This window comes from Oncorhynchus keta, unplaced genomic scaffold (assembly GCF_023373465.1).
Source record: "Oncorhynchus keta strain PuntledgeMale-10-30-2019 unplaced genomic scaffold, Oket_V2 Un_contig_13873_pilon_pilon, whole genome shotgun sequence".
Lineage (NCBI taxonomy): Eukaryota > Metazoa > Chordata > Actinopteri > Salmoniformes > Salmonidae > Oncorhynchus > Oncorhynchus keta.
Genome location: NW_026278415.1, coordinates 15,255 through 43,052, shown reverse-complemented (window position 1 = coordinate 43,052; position 27,798 = coordinate 15,255). Strand labels below are relative to the sequence as shown.

General features: G+C 49.2%; 1 protein-coding gene and 1 long non-coding RNA gene across 2 annotated transcripts; one reads left to right on the top strand and one right to left on the bottom strand.

The window, feature by feature from the left end:
* LOC127918271 (glutamate receptor-interacting protein 1-like) lies at nucleotides 1-27,373 on the bottom strand (the record flags this gene model as incomplete). The annotated part of the gene is made up of 5 exons (XM_052501573.1): nucleotides 27,370-27,373; nucleotides 26,139-26,208; nucleotides 17,933-18,078; nucleotides 5,460-5,604; nucleotides 1-140 (listed from the first exon to the last, which is right to left on the bottom strand). Coding segments are annotated over exons 1-5 (505 nt in total), but the record flags the coding sequence as incomplete, so codon positions are not given.
* On the top strand, nucleotides 18,099-18,896 carry LOC127918270 (uncharacterized). Its single transcript, XR_008099643.1, has 3 exons — nucleotides 18,099-18,331; nucleotides 18,405-18,550; nucleotides 18,624-18,896. It is a non-coding gene; the product is annotated as an uncharacterized LOC127918270 (long non-coding RNA).
* Nucleotides 27,374-27,798: the final 425 nt, after the last annotated feature.

Sequence of the window (27,798 nt, the reverse complement as noted above, 5' to 3'; positions counted from 1 at the left end):
AGTCTCCCTGTTTCTTGATCTTCAGTGTGACAGACTCTCCAGCCATCTGCAGCAGGTGGATGGCTTCACTCAGTGGTTTACCCTTCAGACTGTTACAGTTGATGGCAAGGATCCTGTCTCCGATGTGGATCGCTCCCGTCCTACACACAGAGAAACACCAGGGTAGTGTTCATTAGGGATGTACTACCAATAGGATCCTGTCTCCGATGTGGATCGCTCCCGTCCTACACACAGAGAAACACCAGGGTAGTGTTCATTAGGGATGTACTACCAATAGGATACTGTCCCCGATGTGGATCGCTCCCGTCCTACACACAGAGAAACACCAGGGTAGTGTTCATTAGGGAGCAAACGTTATGAACCCGGGGATGTACTACCAATAGCACATTATCTGGCTACAGTGTGTTCTGCTGAACATGACCCAGGAGAAGAGGCCTTCGCTCTGTGTGCAAAGAGAGTGGCAACAAAATGATCTGTCAGATTAACGCCCCCCAGAAACCTCAACTCTTTATCCTACTGAGCCAAACACATTTTCTGTCCTCAGACCAGCTGGTCTGGCGTCTGCCTGAGCTATCCAAACCTCCCCAGGGTGTCCGTCAGTTCTACCCAGCACCACCGAGGGAGGGAGGGAGGGAGGGAGGGAGGGAGGGAGAGAGGGAGGGAGGGAGGGGGAGAGAGGGAGGGAGGGAGGGAGGGCAAGAGGGAGGGGGAGAGAGAGAGAGGGAGGGCAAGAGAGAGGGATGGAGGAAGGGAGGGAGGGAGGGAGGGAGGGAGGGAGGGAGGGAGGGAGGGAGGGAGGGAGGGAGGGAGGGAGCGAGCAGGAGAGAGGGTAGGATCTCTTTCTCTGTCTGTCATCTTCCATCCTGTCCCCTGTCTCTACCAGCTACCCACACCCCAGTCCCCTGTCACTACCAGCTACCCACAACCCAGTCCCATGTCACTACCAGCTACCCACACCCCAGTCCCCTGTCACTACCAGCTACCCACACCCCAGTCCCATGTCACTACCAGCTACCCACACCCCAGTCCCATGTCACTACCAGCTACCCACACCCCAGTCCCCTGTCACTACCAGCTACCCACACCCCAGTCCCCTGTCACTACCAGCTACCCACACCCCAGTCCCCTGTCTCTACCAGCTACCCACACCCCAGTCCCCTGTCTCTACCAGCTACCCACACCCCAGTCCCCTGTCTCTACCAGCTACCCACACCCCAGTCCCCTGTCTCTACCAGCTACCCACACCCCAGTCCCCTGTCTCTACCAGCTACCCACACCCCAGTCCCCTGTCTCTACCAGCTACCCACACCCCTGTCCCCTGTCACTACCAGCTACCCACACCCCAGTCCCCTGTCTCTACCAGCTACCCACACCCCAGTCCCCTGTCTCTACCAGCTACCCACACCCCAGTCCCCTGTCACTACCAGCTACCCACACCCCAGTCCCCTGTCTCTACCAGCTACCCACACCCCAGTCCCCTGTCTCTACCAGCTACCCACACCCCAGTCCCCTGTCTCTACCAGCTACCCACACCCCAGTCCCCTGTCTCTACCAGCTACCCACACCCCAGTCCCCTGTCTCTACCAGCTACCCACACCCCAGTCCCCTGTCTCTACCAGCTACCCACACCCCAGTCCCCTGTCACTACCAGCTACCCACACCCCAGTCCCCTGTCTCTACCAGCTACCCACACCCCAGTCCCCTGTCTCTACCAGCTACCCACACCCCTGTCCCCTGTCACTACCAGCTACCCACACCCCAGTCCCCTGTCTCTACCAGCTACCCACACCCCAGTCCCCTGTCTCTACCAGCTACCCACACCCCAGTCCCCTGTCTCTACCAGCTACCCACACCCCAGTCCCCTGTCTCTACCAGCTACCCACACCCCAGTCCCCTGTCTCTACCAGCTACCCACACCCCAGTCCCCTGTCTCTACCAGCTACCCACACCCCAGTCCCCTGTCTCTACCAGCTACCCACACCCCAGTCCCCTGTCACTACCAGCTACCCACACCCCAGTCCCCTGTCTCTACCAGCTACCCACACCCCAGTCCCCTGTCTCTACCAGCTACCCACACCCCAGTCCCCTGTCTCTACCAGCTACCCACACCCCAGTCCCCTGTCACTACCAGCTACCCACACCCCAGTCCCCTGTCACTACCAGCTACCCACACCCCATTCCCCTGTCACTACCAGCTACCCACACCCCAGTCCCCTGTCTCTACCAGCTACCCACACCCCAGTCCCCTGTCACTACCAGCTACCCACACCCCAGTCCCCTGTCTCTACCAGCTACCCACACCCCAGTCCCCTGTCACTACCAGCTACCCACACCCCAGTCCCCTGTCACTACCAGCTACCCACAACCCAGTCCCCTGTCACTACCAGCTACCCACAACCCAGTCCCCTGTCACTACCAGCTACCCACAACCCAGTCCCCTGTCACTACCAGCTACCCACAACCCAGTCCCCTGTCTCTACCAGCTACCCACACCCCAGTCCCCTGTCTCTACCAGCTACCCACACCCCAGTCCCCTGTCACTACCAGCTACCCACACCCCAGTCCCCTGTCACTACCAGCTACCCACAACCCAGTCCCCTGTCCCCTGTCACTACCAGCTACCCACACCCCAGTCCCCTGTCTCTACCAGCTACCCACACCCCATTCCCCTGTCACTACCAGCTACCCACACCCCAGTCCCCTGTCTCTACCAGCTACCCACACCCCAGTCCCCTGTCACTACCAGCTACCCACACCCCAGTCCCCTGTCACTACCAGCTACCCACAACCCAGTCCCCTGTCACTACCAGCTACCCACACCCCAGTCCCCTGTCACTACCAGCTACCCACACCCCAGTCCCCTGTCACTACCAGCTACCCACACCCCAGTCCCCTGTCACTACCAGCTACCCACACCCCAGTCCCCTGTCACTACCAGCTACCCACACCCCATGTCCCCTGTCTCTACCAGCTACCCACACCCCAGTCCCCTGTCACTACCAGCTACCCACAACCCAGTCCCCTGTCACTACCAGCTACCCACACCCCAGTCCCCTGTCACTACCAGCTACCCACACCCCAGTCCCCTGTCACTACCAGCTACCCACACCCCAGTCCCCTGTCACTACCAGCTACCCACACCCCAGTCCCCTGTCACTACCAGCTACCCACACCCCATGTCCCCTGTCTCTACCAGCTACCCACACCCCAGTCCCCTGTCTCTACCAGCTACCCACACCCCAGTCCCCTGTCTCTACCAGCTACCCACACCCCATGTCCCCTGTCTCTACCAGCTACCCACACCCCATGTCCCCTGTCTCTACCAGCTACCCACACCCCATGTCCCCTGTCACTACCAGCTACCCACACCCCAGTCCCCTGTCACTACCAGCTACCCACACCCCATGTCCCCTGTCTCTACCAGCTACCCACACCCCATGTCCCCTGTCTCTACCAGCTACCCACACCCCATGTCCCCTGTCACTACCAGCTACCCACACCCCAGTCCCCTGTCACTACCAGCTACCCACACCCCAGTCCCCTGTCACTACCAGCTACCCACACCCCTGTCCCCTGTCACTACCAGCTACCCACACCCCAGTCCCCTGTCACTACCAGCTACCCACAACCCAGTCCCCTGTCACTACCAGCTACCCACACCCCAGTCCCCTGTCACTACCAGCTACCCACACCCCTGTCCCCTGTCACTACCAGCTACCCACACCCCAGTCCCCTGTCACTACCAGCTACCCACACCCCAGTCCCCTGTCACTACCAGCTACCCACACCCCAGTCCCCTGTCACTACCAGCTACCCACACCCCAGTCCCCTGTCACTACCAGCTACCCACACCCCAGTCCCCTGTCACTACCAGCTACCCACACCCCAGTCCCCTGTCACTACCAGCTACCCACACCCCAGTCCCCTGTCACTACCAGCTACCCACACCCCAGTCCCCTGTCACTACCAGCTACCCACACCCCAGTCCCCTGTCACTACCAGCTACCCACACCCCAGTCCCCTGTCACTACCAGCTACCCACACCCCAGTCCCCTGTCACTACCAGCTACCCACAACCCAGTCCCCTGTCACTACCAGCTACCCACACCCCAGTCCCCTGTCACTACCAGCTACCCACACCCCAGTCCCCTGTCACTACCAGCTACCCACACCCCAGTCCCCTGTCACTACCAGCTACCCACACCCCAGTCCCCTGTCACTACCAGCTACCCACACCCCAGTCCCCTGTCACTACCAGCTACCCACACCCCAGTCCCCTGTCACTACCAGCTACCCACACCCCTGTCCCCTGTCACTACCAGCTACCCACACCCCAGTCCCCTGTCACTACCAGCTACCCACACCCCAGTCCCCTGTCACTACCAGCTACCCACACCCCAGTCCCCTGTCTCTACCAGCTACCCACACCCCAGTCCCCTGTCTCTACCAACTACCCACACCCCAGTCCCCTGTCACTACCAGCTACCCACACCCCAGTCCCCTGTCACTACCAGCTACCCACACCCCAGTCCCCTGTCTCTACCAGCTACCCACACCCCAGTCCCCTGTCACTACCAGCTACCCACACCCCATTCCCTGTCCCCTGTCACTACCAGCTACCCACACCCCATTCCCCTGTCACTACCAGCTACCCACACCCCAGTCCCCTGTCACTACCAGCTACCCACACCCCAGTCCCCTGTCTCTACCAGCTACCCACACCCCAGTCCCCTGTCACTACCAGCTACCCACACCCCATTCCCCTGTCACTACCAGCTACCCACACCCCAGTCCCCTGTCTCTACCAGCTACCCACACCCCAGTCCCCTGTCACTACCAGCTACCCACACCCCAGTCCCCTGTCTCTACCAGCTACCCACACCCCAGTCCCCTGTCACTACCAGCTACCCACACCCCAGTCCCCTGTCTCTACCAGCTACCCACACCCCAGTCCCCTGTCTCTACCAGCTACCCACACCCCATTGCCTTGTCTCTACCAGCTACCCACTCCCCATTGCCCTGTCCCCTGTCACTACCAGCTACCCACACCCCAGTCCCATGTCCCCTGTCACTACCAGCTACCCACTCCCCATTGCCCTGTCCCCTGTCTCTACCAGCTACCCACACCCCAGTCCCCTGTCACTACCAGCTACCCACACCCCATTGCCTTGTCTCTACCAGCTACCCACTCCCCATTGCCCTGTCCCCTGTCTCTACCAGCTACCCACTCCCCATTGCCCTGTCCCCTGTCTCTACCAGCTACCCACACCCCATTGCCCTGTCCCCTGTCTCTACCAGCTACCCACACCCCAGTCCCCTGTCTCTACCAGCTACCCACACCCCATTCCCCTGTCTCTACCAGCTACCCACACCCCAGTCCCCTGTCTCTACCAGCTACCCACTCCCCATTGCCCTGTCCCCTGTCTCTACCAGCTACCCACACCCCCCAGCTCTCTCACCTCTCGGCCAGTCCTCCCTTGGTGAGGCTGGAGATGACGATGGGGTCAAAGGGCTCCTCTGTGCCTGAGATGGTGATCCCCAGCGGACCTCCATATCTCTTCAGCTCCACCGTGTAGATGATGGATCCAGACAGCTCCTGTTCGTCTGGAACACAGGACAGCACAGTGTCTACCTCCGTCCCTTGGCTTTACAACTCTGTCCCCATGCTGGGACAAGCACTGGTCAGGGTTAGGACCAGGGTTAGGACCAGGGTTAATACCATGGTTAGGGTCAGGGTTAGGGCCAGGGTTAGGACCAGGGTTAGGACCAGGGTTAGGACCAGGGTCAGGGTTAGGACCAGGGTTAAGGCCAGGGTTAGGACCAGGGTTAAGACCAGGGTTAGGGTCAGGGTTAATACCAGGGTTAGGGTCAGGGTTAGGGCCAGGGTTACGACCAGGGTTAAGACCAGGTTTAAGACCAGGGTTAGGGCCAGGGTTAAGACCAGGGTTAGGGTCAGGGTTAGGGTCAGGGTTAAGACCAGGGTTAGGGTCAGGGTTAAGACCAGGGTTAGGACCAGGTTTAAGACCAGGGTTAGGGCCAGGGTTAGGACCAGGTTTAAGACCAGGGTTAGGACCAGGGTTAAGACCAGGTTTAAGACCAGGGTTAGGGCCAGGTTTAGGACCAGGGTTAGGGCCAGGGTTAAGACCAGGGTTAGGGCCAGGGTTAAGACCAGGGTTAGGGTCAGGGTTAGGACCAGGTTTAAGACCAGGGTTAGGGCCAGGGTTAGGACCAGGTTTAAGACCAGGGTTAGGACCAGGGTTAAGACCAGGTTTAAGACCAGGGTTAGGGCCAGGTTTAGGACCAGGGTTAGGGCCAGGGTTAAGACCAGGTTTAAGACCAGGGTTAGGACCAGGGTTAGGGCCAGGGTTAGGACCAGGGTTAGGGTCAGGGTTAAGACCAGGGTTAGGGTCAGGGTTAAGACCAGGGTTAAGACCAGGTTTAAGACCAGGGTTAGGGCCAGGGTTAAGACCAGGGTTAGGGTCAGGGTTAGGGTCAGGGTTAAGACCAGGGTTAGGGTCAGGGTTAGGGCCAGGGTTAAGACCAGGGTTAGGACCAGGTTTAAGACCAGGGTTAGGGCCAGGGTTAGGACCAGGTTTAAGACCAGGGTTAGGACCAGGGTTAAGACCAGGTTTAAGACCAGGGTTAGGGCCAGGTTTAGGACCAGGGTTAGGGCCAGGGTTAAGACCAGGGTTAGGGCCAGGGTTAAGACCTGGTTTAAGACCAGGGTTAGGGCCAGGGTTAGGACCAGGGTTAGGGTCAGGGTTAGGGTCAGGGTTAAGACCAGGGTTAGGGTCAGGGTTAAGACCAGGGTTAGGGTCAGGGTTAAGACCATAGACCATATAGGGTTAGGACCAGGGTTAAGACCAGGGTTAGGGTCAGGGTTAAGACCAGGGTTAAGGCCAGGGTTAAGACCAGGGTTAAGACCATAGACCATATAGGGTTAGGACCAGGGTTAAGACCAGGGTTAGGGCCAGGGTTAGGACCAGGGTTAAGACCAGGATTAGGACCAGGGTTAGGGCTGGGTTAGGACCAGGGTTAAGACCAGGGTTAAGACCATAGACCATATAGGGTTAGGACCAGGGTTAAGATCAGGTTAGGGCCAGGGTTAGGGTCAGGGTTAGGGCCAGGGTTAAGACCAGGGTTAAGACTATAGACCATATAGGGTTAGAACCATTTAGAAATTACAGCATTTTTTGTACATAATCCCCCATTTTAAGGGACCAAAAGTATCGGGACAATTTCACTATTAACGGAAGTAGTAAAAAGTTAAGCATTTAGTCCCGTATCCATAGCAACGACAACATCAAGCTTGTGCCTCAAATTGGTTGGATGCATTTGCTGTTTGTTTTGGTTGTGATTCAGATTATTTTGTGCCCAGTATAAATGAATGGTAAATAAATGCATTGTGTCATTTTTTGGAGTCACTTTAATTGTATAAATAAGAATAGAATATGTTGCCTAAACACTTCTACATTCATGTGGATGTTACCATGGTTACGGACAGTCTTGAATGAATCTCATATCATTTCAAATACAAAGTGCCAGAACAACAACAAGGGTCCTTTTGGAGCTCACTGTACGACAGCATGGAGATAGATAACAGCTCACTGTACGACAGCATGGAGATAGATAACAGCTCACTGTACGACAGCATGGAGATAGATAACAGCTCACTGTACGACAGCATGGAGATTAGATAACAGCTCACTGTACGACAGCATGGAGATAGATAACAGCTCACTGTACGACAGCATGGAGATAGATAACAGCTCACTGTACGACAGCATGGAGATAGATAACAGCTCACTGTACGACAGCATGGAGATAGATAACAGCTCACTGTACGACAGCATGGAGATAGATAACAGCTCACTGTACGACAGCATGGAGATAGATAACAGCTCACTGTACGACAGCATGGAGATAGATAACAGCTCACTGTACGACAGCATGGAGATAGATAACAGCTCACTGTACGACAGCATGGAGATAGATAACAGCTCACTGTACGACAGCATGGTGATAGATAACAGCTCACTGTACGACAGCATGGAGATAGATAACAGCTCACTGTACGACAGCATGGAGATAGATAACAGCTCACTGTACGACAGCATGGAGATAGATAACAGCTCACTGTACAACAGCATGGAGATAGATAACAGCTCACTGTACGACAGCATGGAGATAGATAACAGCTCACTGTACGACAGCATGGAGATAGATAACAGCTCACTGTACGACAGCATGGAGATAGATAACAGCTCACTGTACGACAGCATGGAGATAGATAACAGCTCACTGTACGACAGCATGGAGATAGATAACAGCTCACTGTACGACAGCATGGAGATAGATAACAGCTCACTGTACGACAGCATGGAGATAGATAACAGCTCACTGTACGACAGCATGGAGATAGATAACAGCTCACTGTACGACAGCATGGAGATAGATAACAGCTCACTGTACGACAGCATGGAGATAGATAACGGCTCACTGTACGACAGCATGGAGATAGATAACAGCTCACTGTACGACAGCATGGAGATAGATAACGGCTCACTGTACGACAGCATGGAGATAGATAACGGCTCACTGTACGACAGCATGGAGATAGATAACGGCTCACTGTACGACAGCATGGAGATAGATAACGGCTCACTGTACGACAGCATGGAGATAGATAACAGCTCACTGTACGACAGCATGGAGATAGATAACAGCTCACTGTACGACAGCATGGAGATAGATAACAGCTCACTGTACGACAGCATGGAGATAGATAACAGCTCACTGTACGACAGCATGGAGATAGATAACAGCTCACTGTACGACAGCATGGAGATAGATAACAGCTCACTGTACGACAGCATGGAGATAGATAACAGCTCACTGTACGACAGCATGGAGATAGATAACAGCTCACTGTACGACAGCATGGAGATAGATAACAGCTCACTGTACGACAGCATGGAGATAGATAACAGCTCACTGTACGACAGCATGGAGATAGATAACAGCTCACTGTACGACAGCATGGAGATAGATAACAGCTCACTGTACGACAGCATGGAGATAGATAACAGTGTAGAGCTAGATAACAGAGTAGAGCTAGATAACAGTGTAGAGCTAGATAACAGCTCCAGATAGATAACAGCTCCAAGCTAGATAACAGAGTGGAGCTAGATAACAGTGTAGAGCTAGATAACAGAGTAGAGCTAGATAACAGTGTAGAGCTAGATAACAGAGTAGAGCTAGATAACAGTGTAGAGCTAGATAACAGAGTGGAGATAGATAACAGTGTAGAGCTAGATAACAGAGTAGAGCTAGATAACAGTGTAGAGCTAGATAACAGCTCCAAGCTAGATAACAGCTCCAAGCTAGATAACAGAGTGGAGCTAGATAACAGTGTAGAGCTAGATAACAGAGTAGAGCTAGATAACAGTGTAGAGCTAGATAACAGTGTAGAGCTAGATAACAGGGTAGAGCTAGATAACAGTGTAGAGCTAGATAACAGTGTAGAGCTAGATAACAGGGTAGAGCTAGATAACAGTGTAGAGCTAGATAACAGTGTAGAGCTAGATAACAGTGTGGAGCTAGATAACAGTGTAGAGCTAGATAACAGCTCCAAGCTAGATAACAGCTCCAAGCTAGATAACAGTGTAGAGCTAGATAACAGTGTAGAGCTAGATAACAGAGTAGAGCTAGATAACAGCTCCAAGCTAGATAACAGTATAGAGCTAGATAACAGAGTAGAGCTAGATAACAGTGTAGAGCTAGATAACAGTGTAGAGCTAGATAACAGTGTAGAGCTAGATAACAGTATAGAGCTAGATAACAGTGTAGAGCTAGATAACAGTGTAGAGCTAGATAACAGTATAGAGCTAGATAACAGTATAGAGCTAGATAACAGTGTAGAGCTAGATAACAGAGTGGAGCTAGATAACAGTGTAGAGCTAGATAACAGAGTAGAGCTAGATAACAGTGTAGAGCTAGATAACAGAGTAGAGCTAGATAACAGTGTAGAGCTAGATAACAGAGTAGAGCTAGATAACAGTATAGAGCTAGATAACAGTATAGAGCTAGATAACAGAGTAGAGCTAGATAACAGTGTAGAGCTAGATAACAGTGTAGAGCTAGATAACAGAGTAGAGCTAGATAACAGTGTAGAGCTAGATAACAGTGTAGAGCTAGATAACAGTGTAGAGCTAGATAACAGTGTAGAGCTAGGACAGGGAGGACCTAGAGAGAGTGAGAGGACCAAAAGAGAGAGAGAGGACCTAGAGAGAGAGAGGACCTAGAGAGAGAGGAAGGACCTAGAGAGAGAGAGAGGACCTAGAGAGAGAGAGGGAACATAGAGAGAGAGAGAGGGGACATAGAGAGCGAGAGGAGAGCTAACAGTGTAGAGCTAGGACCTAGAGAGAGAGAGGGGACATAGAGAGCGAGAGGAAGGACCTAGAGAGAGAGGGAGGACCTAGAGAGAGTGAGAGGACCAAAAGAGAGAGAGAGGACCTAGAGAGAGAGAGGACCTAGAGAGAGAGGAAGGACCTAGAGAGAGAGAGAGGACCTAGAGAGAGAGAGGGGACATAGAGAGCGAGGGGAAGGACCGAGAGAGAGTGAGAGGACCAAGAGAGAGAGAGAGACCTAGAGAGAGAGAGGACCTAGAGAGAGAGAGAGGACCTAGAGAGAGAGAGAGGACCTAGAGAGAGAGGACCTAGAGAGAGAGAGAGGACCTAGAGAGAGAGAGAGAGAGAGAGAGAGAGGACCTAGAGAGAGAGAGGACCTAGAGAGAGAGGAAGGACCTAGAGAGAGAGGAAGGAGCTAGAGAGAGAGAGAGATAGAGAGAGAGAGAGAGAGAGAGAGGAAGGAGCTAGAGAGAGAGAGAGAGAGAGAGAGAGAGAGAGAGAGAGAGAGAGAGAGAGAGAGAGAGGAAGGAGCTAGAGAGAGAGAGAGAGAGAGAGAGAGAGAGAGAGAGAGAGACCTAGATAGAGAGGGAGTGGAGAACTATCTCTCCGTGTTGAGAGGGCATCCCACTTTAGACGGACTGTAGCCCAGCTGTGAGTTCCTCTCCATCAGACCAGGAACGTTAAAAGAAAAGCCCTGCTCATTTGAAACTCAGAGTTTCCTCACACATACAGATCAGATCAGAGGGTCTACGCTACACATACAGATCAGATCAGAGGGTCTACGCTACACATACAGATCAGATCAGAGGGTCTACGCTACACATACAGATCAGATCAGAGGGTCTACGCTACACATACAGATCAGATCAGAGGGTCTACGCTACAGTTTCCTCACACATACAGATCAGATTAGAGGGTCTACGCTACACATACAGATCAGATCAGAGGGTCTACGCTACACATACAGATCAGATCAGAGGGTCTACGCTACAGTTTCCTCACACATACAGATCAGATTAGAGGGTCTACGCTACACATACAGATCAGATCAGAGGGTCTACGCTACACATACAGATCAGATCAGAGGGTCTACGCTACACATACAGATCAGATCAGAGGGTCTACGCTACACATACAGATCAGATCAGAGGGTCTACGCTACACATACAGATCAGATCAGAGGGTCTACGCTACACATACAGATCAGATCAGAGGGTCTACGCTACACATACAGATCAGATCAGAGGGTCTACGCTACACATACAGATCAGATCAGAGGGTCTACGCTACAGTTTCCTCACACATACAGATCAGAGGGTCTACGCTACACATACAGATCAGATCAGAGGGTCTACGCTACAGTTTCCTCACACATACAGATCAGAGGGTCTACGCTACACATACAGATCAGATCAGAGGGTCTACACTACAGTTTCCTCACACATACAGATCAGATCAGAGGGTCTACGCTACACATACAGATCAGATCAGAGGGTCTACACTACAGTTTCCTCACACATACAGATCAGATCAGAGGGTCTACGCTACAGTTTCCTCACACATACAGATCAGATCAGAGGGTCTACGCTACACATACAGATCAGATCAGAGGGTCTCCGCTACAGTTTCCTCACACATACAGATCAGATCAGAGGGTCTACGCTACAGTTTCCTCACACATACAGATCAGAGGGTCTATGCTACAGTTTCCTCACACATACAGATCAGATCAGAGCAGCTGCTGAGAGCTGGAGACTCTCTGAGGAAGAAGAACCGGCTGAGCGTCTGAATAATGTAGAACGAATCTACAATCCCTACTTGGTTTAACTACTTCATGTTTTTCACCGCTACTTGGAGAGTTGAATATTGGTTAATAAAACACATGAAGATGTTTCCTCTGTTGAAAGCCGACCAGGCCTGTTTCCTCAAAGCATCTCAGAGTACGAGTGCTGAACCAGGATCTGATCTCTTATTCATTATCATTTAGTAGGATTTCATTTGGATATTTTATTTAACATTTATTTAACTAGGCAAGTCAGTTTAAGTTTAATTCTGTTTTACAATGACGGCCTACACCGGCCAAGCCTGGAATGAGGGGAGCCAGAGGAGAACCCCTTAACTCTCCTCCCAGTGACTATGGGTGGTGGGAGGAGCCAGGAGGAAAAACCCTTAACTCTCCTCCCAGTGACTATGGGTGGTGGGAGGAGCCAGGAGGAAAAACCCTTAACTCTCCTCCCAGTGACTATGGGTGGTGGGAGGAGCCAGAGGAGAAACCCTTAACTCTCCTCCCAGTGACTATGTGTGGTGGGAGGAGCCTGGAGGAGAACCCTTAACTCTCCTCCCAGTGACTATGGGTGGTGGGAGGAGCCAGGAGGAGAAACCCTTAACTCTCATCCCAGTGACTATGGGTGGTGGGAGGAGCCAGGAGGAGAAACCCTTAACTCTCCTCCCAGTGACTGTGGGTGGTGGGAGGAGCCAGGAGGAGAAACCCTTAACTCTCCACCCAGTGACTATGGGTGGTGGGAGGAGCCAGGAGGAGAAACCCTTAACTCTCCTCCCAGTGACTATGGGTGGTGGGAGGAGCCAGGAGGAGAAACCCTTAACTCTCCTCCCAGTGACTATGGGTGGTGGGAGGAGCCAGAGGAGAAACCCTTAACTCTCCTCCCAGTGACTATGGGTGGTGGGAGGAGCCAGGAGGAGAAACCCTTTACTCTCCTCCCAGTGACTATGGGTGGTGGGAGGAGCCAGAGGAGAAACCCTTAACTCTCCTCCCAGTGACTATGGGTGGTGGGAGGAGCCAGGAGGAGAAACCCTTTACTCTCCTCCCAGTGACTATGGGTGGTGGGAGGAGCCAGGAGGAGAAACCCTTAACTCTCCTCCCAGTGACTATGGGTGGTGGGAGGAGCCAGGAGGAGAAACCCTTAACTCTCCTCCCAGTGACTATGGGTGGTGGGAGGAGCCAGGAGGAGAAACCCTTAACTCTCCTCCCAGTGACTATGGGTGGTGGGAGGAGCCAGGAGGAGAAACCCTTAACTCTCCTCCCAGTGACTATGGGTGGTGGGAGGAGCCAGGAGGAGAAACCCTTAACTCTCCTCCCAGTGACTATGGGTGGTGGGAGGAGCCAGGAGGAGAAACCCTTAACTCTCCTCCCAGTGACTATGGGTGGTGGGAGGAGCCTGTAGCTAAAGTGACAGATACACTCTGCCTGCAACACATTAATATGGGAAGTGTTGTTTAAATGGTGTGTGTGTGTGTGTGTGTGTGTGTGTGTGTGTGTGTGTGTGTGTGTGTGTGTGTGTGTGTGTGTGTGTGTGTGTGTGTGTGTGTGTGTGTGTGTGTGTGTGTGTGTGTGTGTGTGTGTGTGTTGTTTAAACACTCTGACTACATTAGTAATAACAGTGAAGTGAGTCCTGGAACCTGATTATCTCTGTTTCATTACAACTTCAATTAGAAATATTTAGTTCCTCGTTCAAACAAATAACTAACGGAACCAAACAGACACTAGACACATAGTGCGCATCCCAAATTACACCCCCCTTTTCCCCTTTCTAGTGCACTACTTTTGACCAGGGCCTATAGGGAATAGGGGGCCATTTGAGAGACATGGAAACAGATGAATCAGTAAACATGGATGTCTGATGTCAGTTTGAATCCCCCCCCCCCACACCCCCCCTCTGTGAGCCGATTGGTTCATCACGTCGCCGTGGGGACGCGTTGGTTGTTAAATGGTCTGATTGAACAAACAAAGCGTTTCATTTGTTCCAATTAAACTAATCTAAGCCTAATATGCGTACAGAGTAATAGCTCTGTGATGATTGGCCGTGGTGGGGTCTCCTGCTGCATTGCAATAGGTTAAGGGGAACTGAGAATACTCTTTCAGGAAACGGTGTGGTGGGCAGGACTGTGTAATCTCCAGTGGGCTGGGTTTACACAGGAAGCCCAATTATTTTGGAAGGTCCGTCTTTTGACCAATCCCATCAGATCTTTTCACATAAAATAATTTTTCAGCTCTGATCTGATTGGTCAAAAGACAAATTAGTGAGAAGGAAAAAAAAAAGAGATTTGGTCTGTCTGTGTAAACCCAGACATTCTGTTGTAGTTCTAATTCTACATTTAAAATTCTACTCATTCTTAATTAGTATCTGTCAAGCCCATAGGGGCTTGGCTCTGTCTCCATGTGCTGTTCTGTCAGACGTCATACTGACCTCATCAACTCCATCATTCAGTCAGTGAGACTGGGAGGAATGAATCAATCATGTGCTGTTCTGTCAGACATCATACTGACCTCATCAACTCCATCATTCAGTCAGTGAGACTGGGAGGAATGAATCAACCATGTGCTGTTCTGTCAAGCATCATACTGACCTCATCAACTCCATCATTCAGTCAGTGAGACTGGGAGGAATGAATCAACCATGTGCTGTCCTGTCAGGCATCATACTGACCTCATCAACTCCATCATTCAGTCAGTGAGACTGGGAGGAATGAATCAACCATGTGCTGTTCTGTCAGACTTCATACTGACCTCATCAACTCCATCATTCAGTCAGTGAGACTGGGAGGAATGAATCAACCATGTGCTGTTCTGTCAGACTTCATACTGACCTCATCAACTCCATCATTCAGTCAGTGAGACTGGGAGGAATGAATCAACCATGTGCTGTCCTGTCAGGCATCATACTGACCTCAACAACTCCATCATTCAGTCAGTGAGACTGGGAGGAATGAATCAACCATGTGCTGTCCTGTCAGACTTCATACTGACCTCAACAACTCCATCATTCAGTCAGTGAGACTGGGAGGAATGAATCAACCATGTGCTGTCCTGTCAGGCATCATACTGACCTCAACAACTCCATCATTCAGTCAGTGAGACTGGGAGGAATGAATCAACCATGTGCTGTCCTGTCAGACTTCATACTGACCTCAACAACTCCATCATTCAGTCAGTGAGACTGGGAGGAATGAATCAACCATGTGCTGTTCTGTCAGACGTCATACTGACCTCATCAACTCCATCATTCAGTCAGTGAGACTGGGAGGAATGAATCAATCATGTGCTGTTCTGTCAGACATCATACTGACCTCATCAACTCCATCATTCAGTCAGTGAGACTGGGAGGAATGAATCAATCATGTGCTGTTCTGTCAGACATCATACTGACCTCATCAACTCCATCATTCAGTCAGTGAGACTGGGAGGAATGAATCAACCATGTGCTGTTCTGTCAGACTTCATACTGACCTCATCAACTCCATCATTCAGTCAGTGAGACTGGGAGGAATGAATCAACCATGTGCTGTTCTGTCAGACTTCATACTGACCTCATCAACTCCATCATTCAGTCAGTGAGACTGGGAGGAATGAATCAACCATGTGCTGTTCTGTCAGACTTCATACTGACCTCATCAACTCCATCATTCAGTCAGTGAGACTGGGAGGAATGAATCAACCATGTGCTGTCCTGTCAGGCATCATACTGACCTCATCAACTCCATCATTCAGTCAGTAAGACTGGGAGGAATGAATCATTGAATGCAACTCGCAATTGAAGCCACATTTGTTTTTTACATTTCTGTCGCTATTTTTGATAAATGATGAATGTAATTCCATTTCCTGGAAATAGAAGGAACATGTGTATTGATAATGATATCCTAGGGCTGTAGAGATGGGTTGGAGTGAGGGCTAACTCACACGCTCTGTTTTAGGTATGACAGGCCTGGTCAGGTGAATTATATCTAACAAGGACAGTGGTTTTGACTAACAGAGAGGTTGGGTCAGTGGTTTTGACTAACAGAGAGGTTGGGTCAGTGGTTTTGACTAACAGAGAGGTTGGTTCAGTGGTTTTGACTAACAGAGAGGTTGGTTCAGTGGTTTTGACTAACAGAGAGGTTGGGTCAGTGGTTTTGACTAACAGAGAGGTTGGGTCAGTGGTTTTCACTAACCGACAGGTTGGTTCAGTGGTTCTGACTAACAGAGAGGTTGGGTCAGTGGTTCTGACTAACAGAGAGGTTGGGTCAGTGGTTCTGACTAACAGAGAGGTTGGTATAGTGGTTCTGCCTAACATAGAGGTTGGGTCAGTGGTTTTGACTAACAGAGAGGTTGGTTCAGTGGTTTTGACTAACAGAGAGGTTGGGTCAGTGGTTTTGACTAACAGAGAGGTTGGTTCAGTGGTTTTGACTAGCAGAGAGGTTGGTTCAGTGGTTTTGACTAACAGAGAGGTTGGGTCAGTGGTTTTGACTAACAGAGAGGTTGGTTCAGTGGTTTTGACTAGCAGAGAGGTTGGTTCAGTGGTTTTGACTAGCAGAGAGGTTGGTTCAGTGGTTTTGACTAACAGAGAGGTTGTTATAGTGGTTCTGACTAACAGAGAGGTTGTTATAGTGGTTCTGACTAACAGAGAGGTTGGTTCAGTGGTTTTGACTAACAGAGAGGGTGGTACAGTAGTTTTGACTAACAGTGAGGTTGGTTCAGTGGTTTTCACTAACCGACAGGTTGGTTCAGTGGTTCTGACTAACAGAGAGGTTGGGTCAGTGGTTCTGACTAACAGAGAGGTTGGTATAGTGGTTCTGACTAACAGAGAGGTTGGGTCAGTGGTTTTGACTAACAGAGAGGTTGGTTCAGTGGTTTTGACTAACAGAGAGGTTGGTTCAGTGGTTCTGACTAACAGAGAGGTTGGGTCAGTGGTTCTGACTAACAGAGAGGTTGGTATAGTGGTTCTGACTAACAGAGAGGTTGGGTCAGTGGTTTTCACTAACCGACAGGTTGGTTCAGTGGTTCTGACTAACAGAGAGGTTGGGTCAGTGGTTCTGACTAACAGAGAGGTTGGGTCAGTGGTTTTGACTAACAGTGAGGTTGGTTCAGTGGTTTTCACTAACCGACAGGTTGGTTCAGTGGTTCTGACTAACAGAGAGGTTGGGTCAGTGGTTCTGACTAACAGAGAGGTTGGTATAGTGGTTCTGACTAACAGAGAGGTTGGGTCAGTGGTTTTGACTAACAGAGAGGTTGGTTCAGTGGTTTTGACTAACAGAGAGGTTGGTTCAGTGGTTTTGACTAACAGAGAGGTTGGGTCAGTGGTTTTGACTAACAGAGAGGTTGGGTCAGTGGTTTTGACTAACAGAGAGGTTGGTTCAGTGGTTTTGACTAGCAGAGAGGTTGGTTCAGTGGTTTTGACTAACAGAGAGGTTGGGTCAGTGGTTTTGACTAACAGAGAGGTTGGTTCAGTGGTTTTGACTAGCAGAGAGGTTGGTTCAGTGGTTTTGACTAGCAGAGAGCTTGGTTCAGTGGTTTTGACTAACAGAGAGGTTGTTATAGTGGTTCTGACTAACAGAGAGGTTGTTATAGTGGTTCTGACTAACAGAGAGGTTGGTTCAGTGGTTTTGACTAACAGAGAGGTTGGTACAGTAGTTTTGACTAACAGTGAGGTTGGTACAGTGGTTTTGACTAACAGTGTGTGTGTGTGTCCAGCGTGTGTGTGTGTGTCCAGTGTGTGTGAGTGTGTGTGTGTCCAGTGTGTACGCACTACCTGAGTTGTCCTCGTCCTTGCGGATCTTGAGCTTGACCAGTTCTTCACACTGCTGGAGAATCTGAACAGCGTCTTCCATGGAGCAGTTGTCCAGCCGGATGTTATCGATGGCCAGCAGCTTGTCCCCCAGCTCCAGAGTCCCAGTCCTGTGGAGAGGAACACACAGACCAGGGTTTAGAGGTGACCAGCAGCTTGTCCCCCAGCTCCAGAGTCCCAGTCCTGTGGAGAGGAACACACAGACCCGGGTTTAGAGGTGACCAGCAGCTTGTCCCCCAGCTCCAGAGTCCCAGTCCTGTGGAGAGGAACACCCAGACCAGGGTTTAGAGGTGACCAGCAGCTTGTCCCCCAGCTCCAGAGTCCCAGTCCTGGGGAGAGGAACACACAGACCAGGGTTTAGAGGTGACCAGCAGCTTGTCCCACAGCTCCAGAGTCCCAGTCCTGGGGAGAGGAACACACAGACCAGGGTTTAGAGGTGACCAGCAGCTTGTCCCCCAGCTCCAGAGTCCCAGTCCTGGGGAGAGGAACACACAGACCAGGGTTTAGAGGTGACCAGCAGCTTGTCCCCCAGCTCCAGAGTCCCAGTCCTGGGGAGAGGAACACACAGACCAGGGTTTAGAGGTGACCAGCAGCTTGTCCCCCAGCTCCAGAGTCCCAGTCCTGGGGAGAGGAACACGCAGACCAGGGTTTAGAGGTGACCAGCAGCTTGTCCCCCAGCTCCAGAGTCCCAGTCCTGGGGAGAGGAACACACAGACCAGGGTTTAGAGGTGACCAGCAGCTTGTCCCCCAGCTCCAGAGTCCCAGTCCTGGGGAGAGGAACACACAGACCAGGGTTTAGAGGTGACCAGCAGCTTGTCCCCCAGCTCCAGAGGCCCAGTCCTGGGGAGAGGAACACACAGACCAGGGTTTAGAAGTGACCAGCAGACTCACAGAGACCTGTTAACAGGGAACATAGGGTTTTGATCAAACATAGTGCACTACATAGGGAATAGGGTGCCATTTGGAATGCAGTACAAGCAGTCATCAGTTTGCTCCCTTCCCTCCCTTCACCATGACAACACAGAGGCAGAATACTGTTCAGTTGTCCTCATTCCTCATTCTGGAACAACATTTTATATTCCAATGTAATCCAGAGAAAGAAACTCATTATTAAAATGACCAATAATCTCTGTTGTTTTTTAAAATATTTTTTTTTACTAATGTCCAAAATCACTAAATCCTAAAAGGTATAAGGGACAACACCTGCCCAATTTACCTGAAAGCCAGGTCATCGTTACTGTAAATACCCTAGTACAAGAGCATAGGACAAGGTTTTATTAACATACCTTCTAATAGAGCAGCAGAATATAAACTAGAATCACATCATAACTCCCCAGTGCCGTCTCCTTGACAGGGGTAACTAATACCTAGATAGAACAGGACTGGGTGCCTCGTCTCTGTCTCCTTGACAGGGGTAACTAATACCTAGATAGAACAGGACTGGGTGCCTCTCCTCTGTCTCCTTGACAGGGGTAACTAATACCTAGATAGAACAGGACTGGGTGCCTCGTCTCTGTCTCCTTGACAGGGGTAACTAATACCTAGATAGAACAGGACTGGGTGCCTCGTCTCTGTCTCCTTGACAGGGGTAACTAATACCTAGATAGAACAGGACTGGGTGCCTCGTCTCTGTCTCCTTGACAGGGGTAACTAATACCTAGATAGAACAGGACTGGGTGCCTCGTCTCTGTATCCTTGACAGGGGTAACTAATACCTAGATAGAACAGGACTGGGTGCCTCGTCTCTGTCTCCTTGACAGGGGTAACTAATACCTAGATATAACAGGACTGGGTGCCTCTCCTCTGTCTCCTTGACAGGGGTAACTAATACCTAGATATAACAGGACTGGGTGCCTCGTCTCTGTCTCCTTGACAGGGGTAACTAATACCTAGATAGAACAGGACTGGTGCCTGCTTTCTCCTTGACAGGGAGAGAATCATAATCACTGATTAGTGCATAACCCAATTCCTCTCATCTTCCTCTCAGCATAATTACCAGATCTGTATCCCAAATGGAACCCTATTCTCTATGTAGTGTCCTAGTTTTGACCAGGGCCCATAGGGAATAGGTGCCAATTGGGCCGCAGCCCAAGGTAAACATATGTGTTGGTTGCGTAAGGCCTGGCAAAACGAGGGCAGAGACAGAATGTGGGTTAATTAGTTAGAGCCCTGGTGGTAAACAGATTGCAGCGTCGCCTTGGTAACGTGTGTGTGTATTTGTGTGCTCCACACAACTTGTAGCTACTGCTACCCCTCTACCCTCTACCCCTCTATCCTCTACCCCTCTACCCCTCCCCCAGCTGAGAATTCCCTCTCTCTGTGTAAAGTCGTGAACAGCCGTTTGGTTGTGTGTATGTGTATTTGTGTACTGTTACCTCTCTACCCCTCCCCACCCAGCTGAGAATTCCCTCTCTCTGTGTAAAGTCTAGTTTCCATTTTGGGGGATATAATTGAAGAACCTTGTCCGCTGCCTCCCACAATGAGATGACATCATCCGTTAGTTAGCCAGCGACTCGTCAAGCTGGCCCACTTCAGTTGAGAGGTTCAATCACAGTTTATACGTGTGTCCTAACGATTGTGTGTGTGACGTCTCGTGGTGTTTTTTATTATGTGGGGTAATGGCCCCTTGGGGTCGTACCACAGAACACGGAGCCTGGCCACTGAACACCGGAACACGGAGCCTGGCCACTGAACACCGGAACACGGAGCCTGGCCACTGAACACCGGAACACGGAGCCTGGCCACTGAACACCGGAACACGGAGCCTGGTCACTGAACACCGGAACACGGAGCCTGGCCACTGAACACCGGAACACGGAGCCTGGTCACTGAACACCGGAACACGGAGCCTGGCCACTGAACACCGGAACACGGAGCCTGGTCACTGAACACCGGAACACGGAGCCTGGCCACTGAACACCGGAACACGGAGCCTGGCCACTGAACACCGGAACACGGAGCCTGGCCACTGAACACGGAACACGGAGCCTGGCCACTGAACATCGGAACACCGGAACACGGAGCTTGGCCACTGAACACCGGAACACGGAGCCTGGCCACTGAACATCGGAACACGGAGCCTGGCCACTGAACACGGAACACGGAGCCTGGCCACTGAACATCGGAACACGGAGCAGGGAGCCAAGCCACTGAACATCGGAACACGGAGCCTGGCCACTGAACATCGGAACACGGAGCAGGGAGCCTGGCCACTGAACACGGAACACGGAGCCTGGCCACTGAACATCGGAACACGGAGCAGGGAGCCTGGCCACTGAACACGGAACACGGAGCCTGGCAACTGAACATCGGAACACGGAGCAGGGAGCCTGGCCACTGAACATCGGAACACGGAGCAGGGAGCCTGGCCACTGAACACGGAACACGGAGCCTGGCAACTGAACATCGGAACACGGAGCAGGGAGCCTGGCCACTGAACATCGGAACACGGAGCCTGGCCACTGAACATCGGAACACGGAGCCTGGCCACTGAACATCGGAACACGGAGCCTGGCCACTGAACATCGGAACACGGAGCCTGGCCACTGAACATTGGAACACAGAGCCTGGCTACTGAACAATACATTATCTGCATTGATCTAGAGAATTGGAAGTATGCAGATGAGCTTATGCAGGGTCCCATCCCCCTTCCAGCCCAGAGCTGAGTGACCACAGAGCCCGGTCATAAACCACTGATTAATATCCACTGCATCAAACACAATATACTATACTGCAGAAATACATACATTTATATGTGACTCTGCCATAGTGTTGTTTAGTGGAGTGGTGTGGAGAGCAACATTCATAGTGTAGTTTAGTAGAGTGGTGTGGAGAGCAACATTCATAGTGTAGTTTAGTGGAGTGGTGTGGAGAGCAACATTCATAGTGTAGTTTAGTAGAGTGGTGTGGAGAGCAACATTCATAGTGTAGTTTAGTGGAGTGGTGGGCAGAGCAACATTCATAGTGTAGTTTAGTATAGTGGTGTGGAGAGCAACATTCATAGTGTAGTTTAGTGGAGTGGTGTGGAGAGCAACATTCATAGTGTAGTTTAGTAGAGTGGTGTGGAGAGCAACATTCATAGTGTAGTTTAGTGGAGTGGTGGGCAGAGCAACATTCATAGTGTAGTTTAGTATAGTGGTGTGGAGAGCAACATTCATAGTGTAGTTTAGTGGAGTGGTGTGCAGAGCAACATTCATAGTGTAGTTTAGTGGTGTTGTGTGGAGAGCAACATTCATAGTGTAGTTTAGTGGAGTGGTGTGAGAGCAACATTCATAGTGTAGTTTAGTGGAGTTGTGTGCAGAGCAACATTCATAGTGTAGTTTAGTGGAGTGGTGTGGAGAGCAACATTCATAGTGTAGTTTAGTGGAGTTGTGTGCAGAGCAACATTCATAGTGGAGTTTAGTGGAGTTGTGTGCAGAGCAACATTCATAGTGTAGTTTAGTGGAGTGGTGTGGAGAGCAACATTCATAGTGTAGTTTAGTGGAGTTGTGTGCAGAGCAACATTCATAGTGTAGTTTAGTGGAGTGGTGTGCAGAGCAACATTCATAGTGTAGTTTAGTGGAGTGGTGTGGAGAGCAACATTCATAGTGTAGTTTAGTGGAGTGGTGTGCAGAGCAACGTTCATAGTGTAGTTTAGTGGAGTGGTGTGCAGAGCAACGTTCATAGTGTAGTTTAGTGGAGTGGTGTGAGAGCAACATTCATAGTGTAGTTTAGTGGAGTGGTGTGGTGTGCAGAGCAACGTTCATAGTGTAGTTTAGTGGAGTGGTGTGGAGAGCAACATTCATAGTGTAATTTAGTGGAGTGGTGTGGAGAGCAACATTCATAGTGTAGTTTAGTGGTGTGGAGAGCAACATTCATAGTGTAGTTTAGTGGTGTGGAGAGCAACATTCATAGTGTAGTTTAGTGGAGTGGTGTGCAGAGCAACATTCATAGTGTAGTTTAGTGGAGTGGTGTGGAGAGCAACATTCATAGTGTAGTTTAGTGGAGTGGTGTGCAGAGCAACATTCATAGTGTAGTTTAGTGGAGTGGTGTGCAGAGCAACATTCATAGTGTAGTTTAGTGGAGTGGTGTGGAGAGCAACATTCATAGTGTAGTTTAGTGGAGTGGTGTGCAGAGCAACATTCATAGTGTAGTTTAGTGGAGTGGTGTGGAGAGCAACATTCATAGTGTAGTTTAGTGGAGTGGTGTGGAGAGCAACATTCATAGTGTAGTTTAGTGGAGTGGTGTGGAGAGCAACATTCATAGTGTAGTTTAGTGGAGTGGTGTGGAGAGCAACATTCATAGTGTAGTTTAGTGGAGTGGTGTGCAGAGCAACATTCATAGTGTAGTTTAGTGGTGTGGAGAGCAACATTCATAGTGTAGTTTAGTGGAGTGGTGTGGAGAGCAACATTCATAGTGTAGTTTAGTGGAGTGGTGTGAGAGCAACATTCATAGTGTAGTTTAGTGGAGTGGTGTGCAGAGCAACATTCATAGTGTAGTTTAGTGTAGTGGTGTGGAGAGCAACATTCATAGTGTAGTTTAGTGGAGTGGTGTGGAGAGCAACATTCATAGTGTAGTTTAGTGGAGTGGTGTGGAGAGCAACACTGAGACAATAAAGTTGTGTCGCATGTTGTATTTTTCAGATAATTTACCTGTGAGCAGGTTGATTGGTTGATTGATGTATTTACCTGTGAGCAGGTTGATTGGTTGATTGATGTAATTACCTGTGAGCAGGTTGATTGATGTATTTACCAGTGAGCAGGTTGATTGGTTGATTGATGTATTTACCTGTGAGCAGGTTGATTGATGTATTTACCTGTGAGCAGGTTGATTGGTTGATTGATGTATTTACCAGTGAGCAGGTTGATTGGTTGATTGATGTATTTACCTGTGAGCAGGTTGATTGGTTGATTGATGTATTTACCTGTGAGCAGGTTGATTGGTTGATTGATGTATTTACCTGTGAGCAGGTTGATTGGTTGATTGATGTATTTACCTGTGAGCAGGTTGATTGGTTGATTGATGTATTTACCTGTGAGCAGGTTCATTGGTTGATTGATGTATTTACCTGTGAGCAGGTTGATTGATGTATTTACCTGTGAGCAGGTTGATTGGTTGATTGATGTAATTACCTGTGAGCAGGTTGATTGATGTATTTACCTGTGAGCAGGTTGATTGGTTGATTGATGTAATTACCTGTGAGCAGGTTGATTGGTTGATTGATGTATTTACCTGTGAGCAGGTTGATTGATGTATTTACCTGTGAGCAGGTTGATTGGTTGATTGATGTATTTACCTGTGAGCAGGTTGATTGATGTATTTACCTGTGAGCAGGTTGATTGGTTGATTGATGTATTTACCTGTGAGCAGGTTGATTGGTTGATTGATGTATTTACCTGTGAGCAGGTTGATTGATGTATTTACCTGTGAGCAGGTTGATTGGTTGATTGATGTATTTACCTGTGAGCAGGTTGATTGGTTGATTGATGTATTTACCTGTGAGCAGGTTGATTGGTTGATTGATGTATTTACCTGTGAGCAGGTTGATTGATGTATTTACCTGTGAGCAGGTTGATTGGTTGATTGATGTATTTACCTGTGAGCAGGTTGATTGATGTATTTACCTGTGAGCAGGTTGATTGGTTGATTGATGTAATTACCTGTGAGCAGGTTGATTGGTTGATTGATGTATTTACCTGTGAGCAGGTTGATTGGTTGATTGATGTATTTACCTGTGAGCAGGTTGATTGGTTGATTGATGTATTTACCAGTGAGCAGGTTGATTGATGTATTTACCTGTGAGCAGGTTGATTGGTTGATTGATGTATTTACCTGTGAGCAGGTTGATTGGTTGATTGATGTATTTACCTGTGAGCAGGTTGATTGGTTGATTGATGTAATTACCTGTGAGCAGGTTGATTGGTTGATTGATGTATTTACCTGTGAGCAGGTTGATTGATGTATTTACTGTTCTGTGAGCAGGTTGATTGGTTGATTGATGTATTTACCTGTGAGCAGGTTGATTGATGTATTTACCTGTGAGCAGGTTGATTGGTTGATTGATGTAATTACCTGTGAGCAGGTTGATTGGTTGATTGATGTATTTACCTGTGAGCAGGTTGATTGATGTATTTACCTGTGAGCAGGTTGATTGGTTGATTGATGTATTTACCTGTGAGCAGGTTGATTGGTTGATTGATGTATTTACCTGTGAGCAGGTTGATTGATGTATTTACCTGTGAGCAGGTTGATTGGTTGATTGATGTATTTACCTGTGAGCAGGTTGATTGGTTGATTGATGTATTTACCTGTGAGCAGGTTGATTGGTTGATTGATGTATTTACCTGTGAGCAGGTTGATTGATGTATTTACCTGTGAGCAGGTTGATTGGTTGATTGATGTATTTACCTGTGAGCAGGTTGATTGATGTATTTACCTGTGAGCAGGTTGATTGGTTGATTGATGTATTTACCTGTGAGCAGGTTGATTGATGTATTTACCTGTGAGCAGGTTGATTGATGTATTTACCTGTGAGCAGGTTGATTGGTTGATTGATGTAATTACCTGTGAGCAGGTTGATTGATGTATTTACCTGTGAGCAGGTTGATTGATGTATTTACCTGTGAGCAGGTTGATTGGTTGATTGATGTATTTACCTGTGAGCAGGTTGATTGGTTGATTGATGTAATTACCTGTGAGCAGGTTGATTGATGTATTTACCTGTGAGCAGGTTGATTGGTTGATTGATGTATTTACCTGTGAGCAGGTTGATTGATGTATTTACCTGTGAGCAGTTTGATTGGTTGATTGATGTATTTACCTGTGAGCAGGTTGATTGGTTGATTGATGTATTTACCTGTGAGCAGTTTGATTGGTTGATTGATGTATTTACCTGTGAGCAGGTTGATTGATGTATTTACCTGTGAGCAGGTTGATTGGTTGATTGATGTATTTACCTGTGAGCAGTTTGATTGGTTGATTGATGTATTTACCTGTGAGCAGGTTGATTGATGTATTTACCAGTGAGCAGGTTGATTGGTTGATTGATGTATTTACCAGTGAGCAGGTTGATTGATGTATTTACCTGTGAGCAGGTTGATTGGTTGATTGATGTATTTACCTGTGAGCAGGTTGATTGGTTGATTGATGTATTTACCTGTGAGCAGGTTGATTGGTTGATTGATGTAATTACCTGTGAGCCACGCTGCCCTTCTTGATGTCGGAGATGATGAGAGCGTCCCCAGGTTTCCTACTGGATGGAGCTAGGAGCAGAGGAAGAAAGGATGGAGGTATGAGAGAGAGAGAGAGCAACAAAACCACAGGCTTAAATCAATAACAAAACCACAGGCTTAAATCAATAACAAAACCACAGGCTTATACCATTAACAAAACCACAGGCTTATACCATTAACAAAACCACAGGCTTTTATCATTAACAAAACCACAGGCTTTTATCATTAACAAAACCACAGGCTTATATCATTAACAAAACCACAGGCTTATATCATTAACAAAACCACAGGCTTTTATCATTAACAAAACCACAGGCTTTTATCATTAACAAAACCACAGGCTTATACCATTAACAAAACCACAGGCTTTTATCATTAACAAAACCACAGGCTTTTATCATTAACAAAACCACAGGCTTTTATCATTAACAAAACCACAGGCTTATACCATTAACAAAACCACAGGCTTATACCATTAACAAAACCACAGGCTTAAATCATTAACAAAACCACAGGCTTTTATCATTAACAAAACCACAGGCTTTTATCAGTAACAAAACCACAGGCTTATACCATTAACAAAACCACAGGCTTAAATCATTAACAAAACCACAGGCTTTAATCATTAACAAAACCACAGGCTTTTATCATTAACAAAACCACAGGCTTTTACCATTAACAAAACCACAGGCTTATACCATTAACAAAACCACAGGCTTTTATCATTAACAAAACCACAGGCTTTTATCATTAACAAAACCACAGGCTTTTATCAGTAACAAAACCACAGGCTTATACCATTAACAAAACCACAGGCTTAAATGATTAACAAAACCACAGGCTTAAATGATTAACAAAACCACAGGCTTTTATCATTAACAAAACCACAGGCTTTTATCATTAACAAAACCAACTTGTGAAAATGGCGTCTCATTCATTTCTTTGGTTGCATTTACACAGGCAACCCAATTCTGATATTTTTTCAGATCAGCTCTGAAATTGAGATCTGATGTGATTGGTCAAAAGAGCAATTAGCGGAAAAAAATCTCAGAATTGGGCTGCCTGTGTAAATGCAGCCTTTAAAGTTGATGAAAAGCGTATCAGCACAAAGTATGGTTGGGCTGAGTGCCTTACAAGAAGGGAGGAAGGGTATCTGTTTGAGTAAACAACTTCCCTCCCCTCTTCTCCAACCCATAATACTCCCTGTAGCCCTACTCCTCTCCTTCCTTCCCTCCCTCCCATCTCTTTCCCCTCCCCTCTCCTCTCCTCTTTCCCTCCCCTCCTCTCCTCCCATGTACTCCACTCCCCATTATATTCCCTCCCCTCTCCTCCATCTCTTCTCTTCCTTCTCCTTCCTTCCTTCCCCTCCCCTCCCTTCTCCTCCCCTCCCTTCTCCTCCCCTCCCTTCTCCTTCCCTCCCCTCTCCACCCCTCCTCCCCTCCTCTCTCCTCCCCTCTCCTGCCCTACTCTCCTTCTCCTCCCCTACTCTCTTTCTCCTCCCCTACTCTCCTTCTCCTCCCCTCTCCTACTCCTCCCCTCCCCTCCCCTCCCTCCCCTCCCTTCTCCTCCCCTCTCCTCCCCTCCCCTCCCCTCTCCTGTACTTCACTCTATATTGTAGTC